Source organism: Thunnus maccoyii, chromosome 19 (assembly GCF_910596095.1).
Source record: "Thunnus maccoyii chromosome 19, fThuMac1.1, whole genome shotgun sequence".
Lineage (NCBI taxonomy): Eukaryota > Metazoa > Chordata > Actinopteri > Scombriformes > Scombridae > Thunnus > Thunnus maccoyii.
The window spans coordinates 19,531,613-19,547,475 of record NC_056551.1 but is presented as its reverse complement, the minus strand read 5'-3'; the positions used below and the strand labels follow the sequence as shown (position 1 = coordinate 19,547,475).

At 38.7% G+C, this 15,863-nt stretch overlaps 1 protein-coding gene across 1 annotated transcript in view; it reads left to right on the top strand.

The window, feature by feature from the left end:
• The first annotated feature begins 1,741 nt into the window (after positions 1-1,741).
• Positions 1,742-15,863, top strand: part of pcsk5a (proprotein convertase subtilisin/kexin type 5a) — a 32,534-nt gene continuing 18,412 nt past the window's right edge. The window contains exons 1-13 of the mRNA XM_042395658.1: positions 1,742-2,188; positions 3,813-3,917; positions 4,987-5,160; positions 5,305-5,448; positions 5,740-5,816; positions 6,074-6,162; positions 6,280-6,452; positions 8,940-9,146; positions 12,659-12,759; positions 12,848-12,951; positions 13,948-14,068; positions 14,340-14,528; positions 15,612-15,748. Coding sequence (XP_042251592.1) covers positions 2,039-2,188; positions 3,813-3,917; positions 4,987-5,160; positions 5,305-5,448; positions 5,740-5,816; positions 6,074-6,162; positions 6,280-6,452; positions 8,940-9,146; positions 12,659-12,759; positions 12,848-12,951; positions 13,948-14,068; positions 14,340-14,528; positions 15,612-15,748 — 1,771 coding nt within the window. The 5' untranslated portion in view covers positions 1,742-2,038. The remainder of the gene's footprint in view (positions 2,189-3,812; positions 3,918-4,986; positions 5,161-5,304; positions 5,449-5,739; positions 5,817-6,073; positions 6,163-6,279; positions 6,453-8,939; positions 9,147-12,658; positions 12,760-12,847; positions 12,952-13,947; positions 14,069-14,339; positions 14,529-15,611; positions 15,749-15,863) is intronic.

The following is a 15,863-nucleotide window of genomic DNA, read 5'->3' as shown; positions in this document are numbered from 1 at the left end:
TTGCTGCTGCACTGGAAAGACAAAAATATAACCTAAAGGTTTGTCCAGGAGCTAGTAGGAGGCTGAAATAACCATCACATATTATTGATGAGGGAAAAAACATTTATTCCACTTTTCAGAAATAAAAGAGCAGTTTGTACACATGTGTGTGCTTCAGTACTGAGCACAGAAGTACCCTGCTTGGTCCAATGAGACAAAAAGTCGGGGTTTGTGAAACTTAGTTAACATATTGACATGTGAGATGATAGAGAGATCATTAATTAAGTTTTCTTTTTATGCTAATGTCTAATGAGTATTCATGTAGGTATGTGTAAGTACATCTGTTTGTGTTATTTGATATTCATGTAAAACATAATTTTTTACCATGTACTGTACATCAATGACACAAGAGCAGCAGTGGAATGTAAAAAAGTACTGTACCTTTATACAAATTTGAGATAATTGTACTAGGTTAATTGAGCTGTTCCATTTCATGGCACTTACTCTACTTTACTACATGTCAGAGGAAAATATTTATAAAACTTTTTAATTCACTACATTTAACTTACAGCTAGATTTTACACACAACAAATATGAGTTTATAAGACATGATGCATTGTAGATTAAACTACGTAAGATAGTATGTAAATAAGTCATAAATTAACATTACAACATTTCACATAATGCACATTATAATCTAATATGTAATAATAAAACACTCAGGTCATTTTCTACAACTAATACTTTATACTGTATATGTAATATGTACTTTTTGCTTTGCTTACTTACTTACTTTTCTTAAGTAACAGTTTAAATGCACAGCTTTAACCTGTAATTAAGTAATTTCTACAAGGTAGTGTAACATTTACTTAAGTAAAGTATTTGAGCATGTTCTCCACCATGCTATAGTATAAATGTACAAGTACTATTATTATTATTAGTAGTAGTAGTAGTAATAGTAGTAGTAGTAGTAGTAGTAGTAGTAGTACTTGTAGTAATGGTATTCACAGAAAGTCCTTACCATCCTTTTCATCTCCTGATACAGACATATTATAATATAATATTCACTTAACATTTTCCATATTTAGCTTCTTGTGTTGTTGAAAATTTATTTAACTATTGGGGCCACATAGATTACATCATAGACTAATCTACAAATTTATTGTAATTTTCAGTATCCAGCCTATATATATAGCCTATACATATATATATGTATGTATGTATGTATGTATGTATGTATGTATGTATGTATGTATGTATGTATGTATATGTATATATATATATATATGTATATATATATATATGTATAGGCTATATATATAGGCTGGATACTGAAAATTACAATAAATTTGTAATTATATATATATATATATATATATATATATATATATATATATATATATATATATATATATATATATATATGTATGTATGTATGTATGTATGTATGTATGTATGTATGTATGTATATGTATATATATATATATATGTATATATATATATATATATGTATAGGCTATATATATAGGCTGGATACTGAAAATTACAATAAATTTGTAATTTATATATATATATATATATATATATATATATATATATAAACAATATGTATTGTTTTTTTTCCATAAATGTCTTCTTAAACATGATGCACATATGTTTTTAATTAGCAGGGTAAATTAATACGGAAAGAGACGGTCTATTTGATTAAACTGCTACATACAGGTGAGGCTGCACCTCAATGTCGGATCTCTATAAAGGACGCTGTCTAGCTGATCCTTTGCTCCCATATTGAAGCAGTAATCTGATAGCTGCCGGTTCCCAGTGAAGGACAGTCAAGTCAGACTGACAACTTCAGCCGACAAGGATCCTTCCGTCCCTGCAGAACATCTGATGAAATCTGTTAATTAACCACGCAATCTTTACACCAGTGGATGTCAATTTTCAATGAAACCTTCACGCAATGAGAAACACGTTTAGCAAGAGAACAGAGTGCAGGGACAACGCATGAAACACCTGTACAGAGTCTGAATTGGAGGCAGCCTTTTCATCTCCAACAGTTATGGTGCGCTTTTTTGCACTATGGATGGGAACTGTCCTCCAGTTCTGTCATGCAAAGATTTACACCAACGATTGGGCTGTAAGAATAAGCGAAGACCTTGAGTCTGTGGACAGGATAGCAGAGAAATATGGATTCACAAATATGGGTCAGGTAAGTGTGATCAAACATATAAATAAGCCTCTTTGACAAGGACATAGCAAGCATTTTCGTTCATGATCTCAGCTGTTGTCAAAGTTTTAATTCTTTATTATTACATTTTAAAGACTTAATCATTTAAGTCTTTTACTGTTTATGTAGGCCTATAAGGAAGCTCAGAGTTCAGTTTCAACATAGGCCACATCCTACTAAAACACCTATAGCATGACAAGAAACAAATGTAGACAAAATATAGATGTACAAAATATTGTCACAAATCTAATAATATAATACTCAAAACTGATATTGAAATATTACCAGACCTCCACATCTGCAAGGTCTAAAAACAATTAAACTACAAATATCCAACTGGAGTGGTAACATAAATTGTATTTTATTACAGGTTTTGAGATCAGGTGCAATAAATGTCATTGTGTTTATAATTCACTGTCAACCATCCTTCCTTGCAGAAACCAGAGACATTTCAAGATCTTGTTAAACATTTAAGAAAACCTTGATTACATCATTGGACAGTTTTGAAGTAGCTGCGGTAATGTAGATGTCTCAAAGTGATTAAAAAAGATGATAACCCTAACTATTAGAGGTAGTACTAAACTGCAAAATGAAGTTAAAATATGAGTTTAATCATACTGTACAGTATGAAGTTTTCCTCCAAAACTGTTGTGAGTTTAACTTATGTGGAACTTTTTACATCAGCAGTCAGCAGCTGCTCATCTACAAGCCTGTCGGGATGTTCATCGGTGTGAGAAGGATACCAAGCTGCCAAAAATCACATTTTGTTCTCTCACCTCTGACCTTTATTTCATTACCCTGACCCTGTCCATATAATATTAATTATCCAAACAGTTAACCTTGAAGAACCAAGTACTTTATTGCCATCTCAATCAAGGTTGCAAAGAATTCAGTCAGTACACATGCATACAAAAGAAATAAAGAAACAGAGATCAATAAGTCAAGACTTTTAATGGACCTACAGAATGGCCAAATAAAACCAAAATCAATAAATAGTAAAGCAAATAAATAAAACAGATTGCAAGTTATAGAGTTATAGTTATATTCAACACATGTACTCCCTCAGGATGAGAGCTGTAATGAAACTTGCAGGTCCATGTTTCACTATATACGGTGATATAAACCAGAGAGACTCTTTGCAACTGAAAAGACTCAGAAATCAAGAGATTTCACAACAGAGCCATCAGGGAATAAATTAGGACCATAATTTATTCTTGTCATTCACAGAAAATGACCAACCTATGACACTTTTTTATTAAACATAAATTACTCAGAGGAGCTCTGAGTAATTTATGGGTAAAAATCGAGCTTACATTATGGCATTACAGACACGGATACGCACATTCAGTATGTGTGCCTATAGACACACACACACACACACACACACACATACACATGCAGCAGCAGCAGTTTGGCTGGAGTCTTGTGGGCTCAGGTTGCCCTCGCCTGAAAAACTATCACAGGTGTAAGGTAGCTGCCTTAATGAAAGATACCGACTGCAGTTTCATAATTTAACAGCTATTTAGTGCAGTGACAGAGCAGCATGAGAAACACACCCTCACCTGAAAACAAATTAATTTGGCTGATTTAATATCTGTTTCACCAGATCGGAGACCTGAAGAGTTATTACATTTTTCGCCACCACCAGACAGCAAAGCGGTCCTCTGTGTCCAACAAAGAGGTGACTGTTAGCGTCGCCATGGAGACCAAGGTATAGTAATGGGATACGAGGAGAACTAGAAGACTCTGCTAGATTATTAATCAGCAGCAAGTCCCCTCCCTAACTCCAAATACTAACACATAATCACACACACATGTTCATGTGCTGGCCCCTCCTACACACAAACACACACTCATCCTCTCTCCTCATGGCCGTACACACTCATATATCCACCCAACCTAAAGATGCCAAAAGTCATTATCAGAGAGGAACGAAATGCCCGGTATCACACACGACATTTAAAGAATAATTGTGGTTTATTCTAAATTGGATCTTATTTATGTAATTGTGTCCAGTATTTCTATCAGTAATGTACTCACCAGGTTAGTCACTGAGATCTGGGAACGTGATGACATATGGTCAAAAAGAAATCAGAGCAATCAGACAATAATACAGGTTTTTAACAAACCCCCTGGTTAGCCAAACTAATTTGGTATAGAAAACAAAGGCAAACAGTAAAACCAAACCACATCAGTTTATAGACCTGACTTCCTGGTTAAACTCTGACCTACCCTGTTACCATAGTAAATGCATGTTTTCGTGCTAAACTGACTACTCACTAAACCCCACGCCCAAGCAAGTTTTTCCTGATTGTACTTATAATACATTGATGCTACTAGCTCTACCCTGCAATAGAAGAACAATACATTTTTATTATTTCCATGTCTTCTACATTAATCATCAGCTCATTAGCGTTAGCCTCATTCTTTTAGTATATCATGTTTACAGCCATCAGCTGCATATTTACAGTAAGATCCATTTTACAGGTTTCTTGTTTTAAAATGAAACACTGAAACATAATTTAGTCAAAGTTGGCGTTTTCAAACAACTCATGGAGTTAACGTTAGTTTGCATGTCATAACCCTCTCTGTCTCCACTTATTTCCTGACTGCTTCTACTGTCCACTTTTCGATTATTGTTTTTTGGATGGTAAGTTCATAAACAAACTGTACTAATGCACCAGAGGTCAGCCAATGTTTGAGTCCATTTATATGCAAAACAACACTCTATATAAATGTCTAACTACAGTTGTACAAGTACCTGATGTCTTCCTTTTAAGGTGCAATGGCTCCAACAGCAGGTGGTCCAAAGAAGAGCAAAGAGAAACTACAGAACCACCTACATCTACTCCACTGACATGAAGCCCAAACACACTCCTACTGCCACTCTTCAGTCTAACCACACCCAGACAATGCACTTCAACAACAAAATGTGGAACAGCCTATGGCACATCGTGAGTCCGATTTTTTTTTCCCCTTTACTAAGCACAAGTCTGAAACACAGACACATAAACCCAGACAGGCAGAGCCTAAAATAGACTCTGATTTATTCTTTACTCCCAAGGGCTAAATTGGATGTCCCACTATTTGCTCCACAGCTCTGCAGTGATGAGTCCAAAGGCTGCCAGTCTCATATGAACATTGCAGGGGCCTGGAGGAGAGGGTATACTGGGAAGGGTGTGGTGGTGTCTGTCCTAGATGATGGCATTGAGAAAGAGCATCCGGATCTGAAGCCAAATTATGTAAGTGCCCTGGGATGGGATGCTCTTCTTGGGAAGGGGACATTAATCATAAGCAATTTGGCAGGGCTCTTAGTGTAAGAGTGCATAGCTGAGACAAATATTACAGGCAGAGCTTTTGGGCCAAAGGTTTGGAAAGGCTGGCTAAGAGTATTGGAATGGACATTAAACGTCTGATCCACTTAACTGTCGAGTGGACTGGTGAATAATGCTCTTTGTGATCTGTCTGATGAAACAGAGACAGATAGCCACTGGCATCTTGTTATGTGCTGCTACTTACTCTATCTGATTCAGGATCCTCTCGCCAGCTATGATGTGAACGGGCAAGACCAAGATCCCTCTTCAAACAATTCCAAAAATGCTGCTAACAAGTGAGAACTTCTTACAGTGTTCCTAGATTCCTCTTTGCACCTGTTTTGCAGTTTTCTTTTTCCCATCATAATTCCAACTTTAATTAATGCATGCTTTTCCTTTCCATTTTTCAGTAATTACATGCATATATGGATATGCAAATTCCCCAGTCTGAATTCTGTCTTCTCACTGGTTTGATGTAACGGAAATAGCCTGTCTTGTCCTCATGCATATGCATCTAACCTCATGTTCTGATGTTCTCCTCCTTTCTCCGAAGCCATGGGACTCAGTGTGCAGGGATGGTTGCTGCAGCTGCAAATAACTCTCAGTGCACGATTGGAGTCTCTTTCCATGCACGGATTGGCGGTGAGTTTCATGTGACGACATGAAAACTATAGCATGTCGAAGGACTTCTGGAGGTCAGAGTCTTGTATATAAGGGATTCAAACATTATAATTGGTCTTCTTCCCCCTTTACCTGTAGGCATCCGCATGCTGGACGGAGATGTGACAGACATCGTGGAGGCCCAATCACTAAGCTTCAGACCACATTATATTGATATTTACTTAGCTAGCTGGGGGCCAGAGGATGACGGCGCCACTTTGGAGGGACCTGGGCCTCTGACTCGTCTTGCTTTACAGAACGGCATTCAAACAGTGAGAGAAAAAAATGAGAGCGAGAGAAGAGTTTGTGTGTGAAAGAGGAAGAAAAAGGCTTGTTGGCTGTGTGTGTTCAATAAGATTTATCTGTCACATGCATAATTGAACATGTACAACAGCAATGAAATGAAATTGCAACAAACTTTGCAAATAGGAAACATAAAAAACTATATAGCAGTATAAAAATTAAATAAAAAGGAAAGTAATGGGGCTACGTACAGAAAAAATAACAGAATATCACAGAATCTATATGAAGATAATAAAAATAAGGTAAAAATAAAATAAGTCAGAAATAGGTGGCAAGATATAACCAATTTGCAGTGTGTATGTCAGTTTTTAAAAGCAGTTTTTCAGTGTTTATGGTCCGTATGGCCTGGGGGAAGAAGCTCCTTCTCAGCCTCTCAGTCTTGGCCATGATATGCAGAGACACTTGTTAGTAGGCAGTCACTGAAACAGTTTGTGGTTGGGGTGGTGAATATCCTTAATGATCCGGTTTGCCCTGGACCTACACTGCCTGGAGGCAGGGCAGTGTTGTGCTGGTGATGTATTTGGCACACCAGATCACTGTGTGAAGGGCTTTCTTGTCCTAAGAGCTGCAATTGCTGTACCAGGCAGTGATGCTTCTAGAGAGCACAGACCCTACTGTGTAGAAGGATTTCAGCAGTGATGTGGAGATCTTGAATTTCCTCAGGCGCCTGAGGTGATACAAGTGCTACAATACAATCACACGTCAGGTACTCAGAGATGTGAACTCCAAGATACCTGTTGCTGCTCACTTTCTACACCGGGGTCCCGTAGATCCTGAGTGATGTGTAATGGACCCTCTGCTTCTCCCTCCTGAAGTCTACTACCATCTCCTTGGTCTTGGAGACATTCAGGTCCAAGTTGTTGTCCTTACACCATGATGACAGCACCTCCACCTCGTCCAGATAGGCTGTCTCATTGTTGTTGAAGATCAGGCCTACCACCACGGTGTCATCTGCGAATTTCAGCAGTGTTACAGCTGTGTGTGGCTATGCAATCATAGGTATAAGGGAGTAGAGAAGAGGACTCAGGACGAAGCCTTTGGGGGCGCTGGTGTCGAGGGTTCGGGTGCTGGAGGCACATATTCCGACCTTCACCACCTGTGGTCTGTCAGTTAGGAAGCTCCAGATCCAGGAGCAGAGTGAGGAGCTCAACCCCAGGTGCCTGAGTGTGGATTGTTTTATCAACTCAGTTTCTGATTAGGAAAGACAGTCACCACAGGAATTATATCATCTATTAGTTTGGATATGAAGCATGTCACCACTTCTGTAAACACGTTGACGTCATCAGAGCTCGCCCAGAACATGTCCCAGTCCACTCAACGTGTGCTGTAGTGTGGCCTCTGACTGGGCGGACCAGCGTCTGACCTCACTCAATACCGGAGCTTCCTGCCTTAGCCTTTGTTTATATTTTGGAATGAGGAAGATGGTGTAGCGGTCAGCCATACCAAAAGCCAGGAGAGAGGTGGCTTTGTAACCATTCTTGAACGGGGTGTAACAGTGATCCAGTGTGTTTGTCAATGGTTGGACATGTGACATGTTGGAAAAAGTTCGGCTGTGTCTGGGTGTTTGGCATAGTGTTTGTTGATGGTATCATGTAATGTGGTCAGACCAGTGTCCATGTCCGCCTGTGGTGGAATATAAACGACAATGGTGATGACTGTAGGCAGAGCGGGCAACAGTGGATTGCTAGGTGTTCGAGGTTGTGCAAGCAGGAGTGCCACAGAACAGAAACATTCTTTGGATCATAATAGTTGTTGTTGGTCATGAAACACACCCCACCACCTTTAGATTTGCTGGATTCCTCCGCCCTGTCTATAGAAACACAGAGAGTGCTTCAGCTGGTTGAACGGCATGATCTGGCACCACAGGGGAGAGCCATGTCTCTGTGAAACAAAGGATGTTTTAGTGTTGCATGTCTTGTTGGAAGTTGACCTGGGTGCCTGATGTTGTCCAGCTTGTTATCCATGGATCGAACACTTGCAAACAGGATACCGGATAGGGGTGGATAGTATGCTCCCGCTCACAGTCTGGTTCAGACCCCGGCATGTTTCCCTCTGTGTTTCTTCTTTCTGCTTCTCCATGGATCTGTGTCCTGGAGGATCTGTTTCAGCCAAGTGGGGCTGTCATGTATAACTTCAGAAAAAAGGTATGTAGTTATAGTTGCAATGTTCAAAAGGGTGCTGAGGTTGTAGGTTATTGGTGCAGATGACTGGGAGGTGAAAGAACACAAGAAAACTACATATATATACAAGTAACAAACAAAAAGCACAGTCTAAGCGGAGCAGTCAGGACAGCGTCTGGTCTCAACCGCGCCATATTTGAGAAGAGTGTTTGTTTACGTCTGTGCCCCACCTGCAGCTGTTTGTTTTTCTTCAAGGGCTTATCTTTTCCTCCTTATCAATGTGTAAATATCATTAAAAAATTAATCACCTCTGTCTGCTTCCCCAATTAATCTCAGGGCCGGCATGGGAGGGGCTCTGTTTTTGTCTGGGCGACAGGGAACGGAGGGCGAAGAGGTGACCACTGTTCGTGTGACGGCTACAGCAACAGTATCTACACTATCTCTATCAGCAGCAGCACACGGCATGGAAGTCAGCCAGATTACCTGGAGCAGTGCTCGTCCACACTGGCGACAGCTTACACTGGTGGGGAGACAGAGGAAGTGGTGAGTAGAGGCTGTGAGAAACGTAATGAAAAAATATCTTCATTATAATTGTACAGTACTATAAGATTGACCATTACTGTGTTAAGATGAGTTGGTACGGGTAATAGAAGCATATGAGTGCTGAATTTACCTATTATTCACTCAGAACTTCATCTTAATTAAGGTGTGCAAGAAGTAGGATCCACAAATTAATATTGTCCCTGCTCAAATGCCTGCAAGCATACTTTGCATATTGCTTCTTTGCTGTTATTGAGGGGACTTTGACCCAAATCTTATCAAAAAAACACTTGAAAAACAAAAAACAAAGCACTTGACTGCAGACTACACCTCAAAACCAAAACAATCTACATGACTAGATATCACAATAGAGGTAAGTATTTTTTAAGTATTTTTTAGATGTTTCCACAGTCATTGTCATGACTGATTTAATGTCATTCAAGATTGTCTGGTAACATTTTATTTTACAGGTCAATAATTTCAGAATAATTTTCAAGGCCTATGTAATTTGTTACTATAAGGAAAAAAGAGACAGTGTCAAATTGGTAAACTTCCAATTAATAATTCCAATAAATTTCTAGTGTAACCTGGAGGGTCTTTTAAATGGATGCACAGCAAGAGAGCTGAATGTGCCAAATGTGAAATTTGTCTAAAAACAAACATACAGTATAGTGTAATATTTATGAAGAATAACATTACTAATAATTGCTTAATAATTAATGAATATTTACTTGGGTTCAAATGGAGCTTTTATTAGATTAGTTAGATTGTTCCTGTCAGGAAATCTCTTGGAAATAAGCCAAAAATTAACTGTTACTAATTGTCTTTATCTTAACCTGCCATGAAATCTGAAACATTTTAATCTACTGACATCACACCTGTAACTGCAAATACAAAAATATATAAAACTGAGAATGATAAATAAGACTACTGTGGATCAAGTCTGTCCATCCAAGAATAGCTGGATCTAATACTACACTTATTAAGGGTCCTTGCTTTTCCTGCAGCGCCAAACAGAGATTATGCAATAAATGATAATTGATGTGTTATGATATTAATTTTGCTAACACTTTGTCTTCAAGCCTCTGAGGGCGTAACAGCCGCTCAGTGCCTCACAGGGGGGCATTTCTGATATACTTGCAAAGACGTTTTTTCTCTCCTTTGACAATAACATTATATGAACACATTTTTGATAAGTTTTGTACCTTCAGTTTGTCTTTAAGGGATGTTTTAGTAGTCTAGTAGTTCTCTTTGGTGGCACTGTATGGCGTTATAAGCAACAATTGCAGGTGTGTTTTTGGACCTCACTCCCAGAGATCCTCACAGTGTCACTGTTAGGGATGTGCAGGGAGCCCAGTATTTGTATTTATATCTGTATTTGTTGAGCCAGCAAAATTATTTGTATTTGTATTCAAATAAAAGTGGAAATATGCTTAAGAATCCTTTATTTCACATCTAATTTTAGGCTATTAAAGTGTTAAAATAGGTTTTTCAATAAACTATTGCAATTTGCATTGCAAAATAGGGTTACCACACCAGGCTTCAAACCCTGATCTCCCAGACCACGGACAACTGCACTGACCATTCAGCCAAAGCTCAGCTCTGCCAGACAGACAGACCTGCACCTACTTATAGATCCATGACACAGAGACATACAGAGCGGAGCAGATGAGAGAGACAGAGACAGGAATGTAACCTCATAATGGCTCCACCCCTAGTCACTGTGCGACGTCACGCTAGCACAAGCGAATTGAAGAGCGAGTCTGTTGTGTTAGGTCCACCTACCCTCTCTGGCAGATCAACCACTGAATGATGGAAAACGCTTCACTAACTGCGCCGCTTGTGATGTGAATGCATGGCGGGAAAGTTGCCACCGACACCCGATTCATAATATTCCCAAGACTGCAAATGCAAGAGCTTTCATCAGCAGGCCATAGACTCAATCACCATTGTGTTACCTCATTGGGTGATAGATAGTGATTTAACAGACATTTATTTAAATGAAAATCTTTGAGATTATAACTTTAAAGCCAGACATTTGGTAAATGAGGCGGAGGCTGAGGGGGGAGTAGTGTTGGGAGCAAGCAAGCGACAACTGCTGCAGTTGAGTGTGATAGTCTGAGACACCTGTCAATCAAGCAAATACACCCCAGACATACACTCTATGAACTTTGTTCCTGGTACAGTAGAACAATCATTTTTAAACTCACAAGACACAGAAGTGAAGAAGTGAAATCATCGCTTTAGTTGTAGCCTCCTTTGAGAAATGAAATGATTCTGTTTCTAGGGCATTTTCACATTCACTTCAACAGTATTACTGGAGCCTAGATTTCCTTTAAAAGCATTAGAGGAGCTGCATTTTAAGGCACTTTCACTTAGCTTTCCAGCATAGACCAAGACAAGCTTCTTAATGTGGGAAGACATATACTTGTTTGGATATATAATTACCTACTTTTACCATTTTTGTCCTGATTGATGGCACGTACTTCTCTCACTTTGTGTTATTGGCAGGGGTCATGGGTAAACAGAGCTGGGTGGCTCATTAGAGTAAATTGGGTGAACTCTGAGGGCCTCTGGCCTCGGACTTACTGAGGGGTTCTCTACCTGTGTTTTCTTGTGTCAGAATCTCTTTGTTCACACACCTAACAACATGCCAACAACACACTCAAGCGCACCTGGCAATACATATCTCCAAAATCCATATTTGAGCATACATAATTTGAGCTTTCTGAAAAGGATTTGTGCAATCTGTTATAGTAGATAACCAGGACCATTCTGTATGATATAATAATGAAATTTTTAATTGTTAATGCAATTAAAAAAGAAGACTGATGGTATTCTGCAAGATAATATAATTTGGTCATGATTATGGCTATATAAAAGTGGCAATACAAATTAAAAAAGGGAGGATTAAGCATTTTTTTAAATAAAATTTTAGAGTCCTTGTTCAAACAAGCACTCTAATATACAGGTATAGTGGAATAAATGGTGTGATAACTTTCAGGTGGTTTACTAAGTAAGTAGGAGAAGGTACATGGATCATACATGGATCATGGTACATGTAATTTTGCATTGAAAGTTTGATATGCATATAGTGGTATATTCAGTTTTCAGGAAAATCAATTGAGAAACTGTTTAATTGACAAAATAACCAGACAGGAATGTCTGTTTTTATAAAATACCTGACAAATCAACACATTGATGCAAAAATCTTGTATATTTAGCATTTCAATACTGCAGTCTTGGTCCCACAATAGTCTGATACATATGAATACATAAAAAAAGGTGTAGCAAAATGTTTGATGGTAGACAAATGTACAATATATTGTTTCATGGTATATCTTCCATTCAAAATATTTCTTGTGCTGCCTTCCTCATTAGTGCCATTAGATGAAGCAGAAAAGCACAATTCTGTGTGATAACAGGAGAAAACTGTTAAGTTTTTCTTTTCTTTTGTTTTTTTTAGATATTACATAATATATTAAATATTTTTAAAAATCTTCTGTCCTTGACAGGTGACCTTGGGTCCACAGCAGAGCTGTAGCAGAGCTAAATCAGGGACCTCTCTGTCCTCCTCCATAGCGGCAGGTGTCATCGCTCTCACTTTGGATGCCAAGTACGCAGCTGTCCCACACACTTAATCCATACATGCAGACACCGGCTGATGTGAAGATGATGTTTTTCTCTGTTTGACCTTTTCTCAGCCCCTTGCTAACCTGGAGGGATGTGCAGCACATTATTGTACGAACATCAAAAACTCATCATCTTATTGCTTCTGACTGGCGTGTAAATGGAGCCGGATACAAAGGTATTCCCATTGTATCTCTGATTAAAGGGGATATATCATGCTTTTTGTGGTTTTCTGTTATTTTTATACTGTTATGGTGTTGGATATCTATGTTAAACATGGTCAAAGTTCCAAATCTTGAGGTTAATGTATGTAGAAATGCTCCCTGCAAGTCAAAGCCCAGGGCTTCAACCTGCTCAGAATGCTTCATTTGCAATGTTTTTTTATACCTTGCCGACAAACTGACATCGTCTTTATTGCTAAAGTTGTTGCTTAAGTTTCTCTACATGTTGTTTGCATTGTCCACGCTCATATTTCGAATCGGAGTCAGGTTCGAGCATGTATGGATCTATTTGAGAAGCTGACATTTAGAGTAAAGAACGAGAAAAAGTAGTGCAATCCTACTACTATAGTTTGTTTCATGGTTTGTTGACGTAGCCTCTTGAGCTGCTGGAAGTCTGCCGAGGGGCAGCTTCCTGAAACTGTCCAATTGGAACAGAGTGGGCTCATCAGGAGGGTGGCCTTAAAGAGACAGGAGTTAAAACAGCTTGTTTTAGACAGAGGCTGAACTGAGGGGCTGCATAAAGGGCCACTATAAGATAAATAAAGTTTTTTTTTAACTGTAAATCATGCAAATATATTCCAGAAGAGACCCAGAATATAAATATAAACCTGGAAATGTGCATATGTTCCCTTTAATTTCTAAATCCATACATTCTTTACTTTCAATATTTGCCAGGAGAAAATGAACAATTACATCATGTCTTTTGAATGCAATCCTATCAAGACTTACAATAAAGAAGACGAGCAAAGATAAGTTATGATAAGCATATTTTGGTAAATGTTCTCTCAGCTCTTTTTAAGCTAACTGTAAAACAGCGAGCATACAAACTAATGAGATACTGTGAGCAGAACAGTGATAAACGCCTACAAAGTCCCAGGAGTGTGTGAAGTCTTTTATAGCCTTTAATGCCCCAGCTAATGTGTAGTGTGTGTGTGTGTGTGTGTGTGTGTCAGTGAGCCACCTGTACGGCTTTGGCCTACTGGATGCTGAGAGCCTGGTGAAGCAGGCTGAGCGGTGGAAACAAGTCCCCTCACAGCATGTGTGTGTGGAGGAGGCTCCCATCCAGCTGAGCAGGTATCGCACCAACCACACTGCAAGAGCACTTTGAGTCGGGACTTCCCTTGATTCCTCTCCTTTTATCACACTTTATCTATTTCTGTCTCACATGGCTTACTCTCACACTGATTCTCACACACTTTAATGGGTGTCATTTTTTTTTTTTTTTTTTTTTTGCTGCTCCTTTCCTTGTAACTCTCTCTTGTGCTTCTTGTTTTCTGACTCTTCTCTTATCTCTCTGCCGCTCACTGTGTCTCTTTATTCTTTTCCTCTCTCCTTCTCACGACAGAACAATTCATCCAGGTTCAGTGTTGATGTTCGCGTATGAGACTACAGGCTGCTCTAGCAAGTCCCTGCAGCAAGTTGTTTATGTGGAGCATGTCGTTGTCCGTGTTACCATCACTCACAGTCGTCGCGGCGACCTTTCCATTACGCTCACGTCACCTTCAGGCACCATGTCACAGCTTCTTGCTAACAGGTAACCAAGAGCAATTATAGACAGACTGTTGGGAAATGTTTCCACACTCTCCCTGTGGCTTCATTTTTTGTTTAGAGCACAGCAAAAGCCCCAACAGTGCCAAATTCTTCAATTTGGCACATTGTCCCATTAGGGGGGAAAAACTGTGGATCTTGGCAAACACGACTGGCAAAGTCGCAGGAGTTATGCTCATATGGTGTTTCAAGGGAACTGGTATCTGGGCAAGTTTCTGGCAAAATTAATTTCTGGCAATTTTCTACCACATGCAGGGTCTTAGTTTAGTCTGCAATGCCAAAAAAACAACTTTGCTCAAATACCCTTCTCATAACTGCTTTAAACCAATATTTTTCAGCCATATTACAAACCCACAGATAATTATCATATAACTTTGCTGAAGCATTTTTCAGCTCATTGTTTTGATTTTACAGCATTCATTTTTACTTTTCTGGTTCACTCTCACAATATGATATGTGTAGAAGTACAATCTTGAGGTACTTCTGTTTACCCTACATGCTATATTTCTTACTCTACTACATTATTTGACAGATATAGTGACTATTTACAATGCAACTCATTTTTGTACAAAATGCTGCTTACATTACTGCTACTAAAAATAATCTGATTATATATATATATATATGCTGTATATCTTGTATATTTAAGTACTTTTACTATTGATACTTAAATACATTGGGCTGATAATATTGCTCTACTTTTACATAAGTAAAAATTGGAATGGGAGTATTGGAGTATTTTAATATTGTTGTATTTTAACATAAGCATAATATAAACCATTATATTGTTATTACTATTAGAAGTACTGGTAGCAGCAGCAGCAACAGCAGTACTAACAATAATCATATTAGTAGTAACAATAGCAGTATTAGTAGCAATACTAATAGTAGTGGCAATAGTTCTAATCATCACTGTAGGAATAGTAGTATTCGTAGTATTCGTAGTAGTATTCGTAGTAATAGGACTGGTAGTGCAGCAGCAACAGCAACAACAGCAGTAGTAGTAGTATAAGTAGTAGTAACAATAGTAGTAGTAGTAGTATCATGATGATGTGATGTTTTGGTTTAGGCCTCTTGACGACTCCACCGAGGGATTTCAGAACTGGGAATTCATGACAACTCACTGCTGGGGGGAGCAGGCAGCAGGGGAGTGGGCTTTGAAAATCCAGGATACTCCCTCTCAGAAGAGAAACAACTCTGAACTGGGTCTGCTCTTCCTCTTTCAGTATTATGAAACATACACTGAACTTCAACTAGAATAACAGCTCAAATACAGTGCAGGCCTCCTGAGACAAACATCATAGCTTGTTCTTTTTCTGTG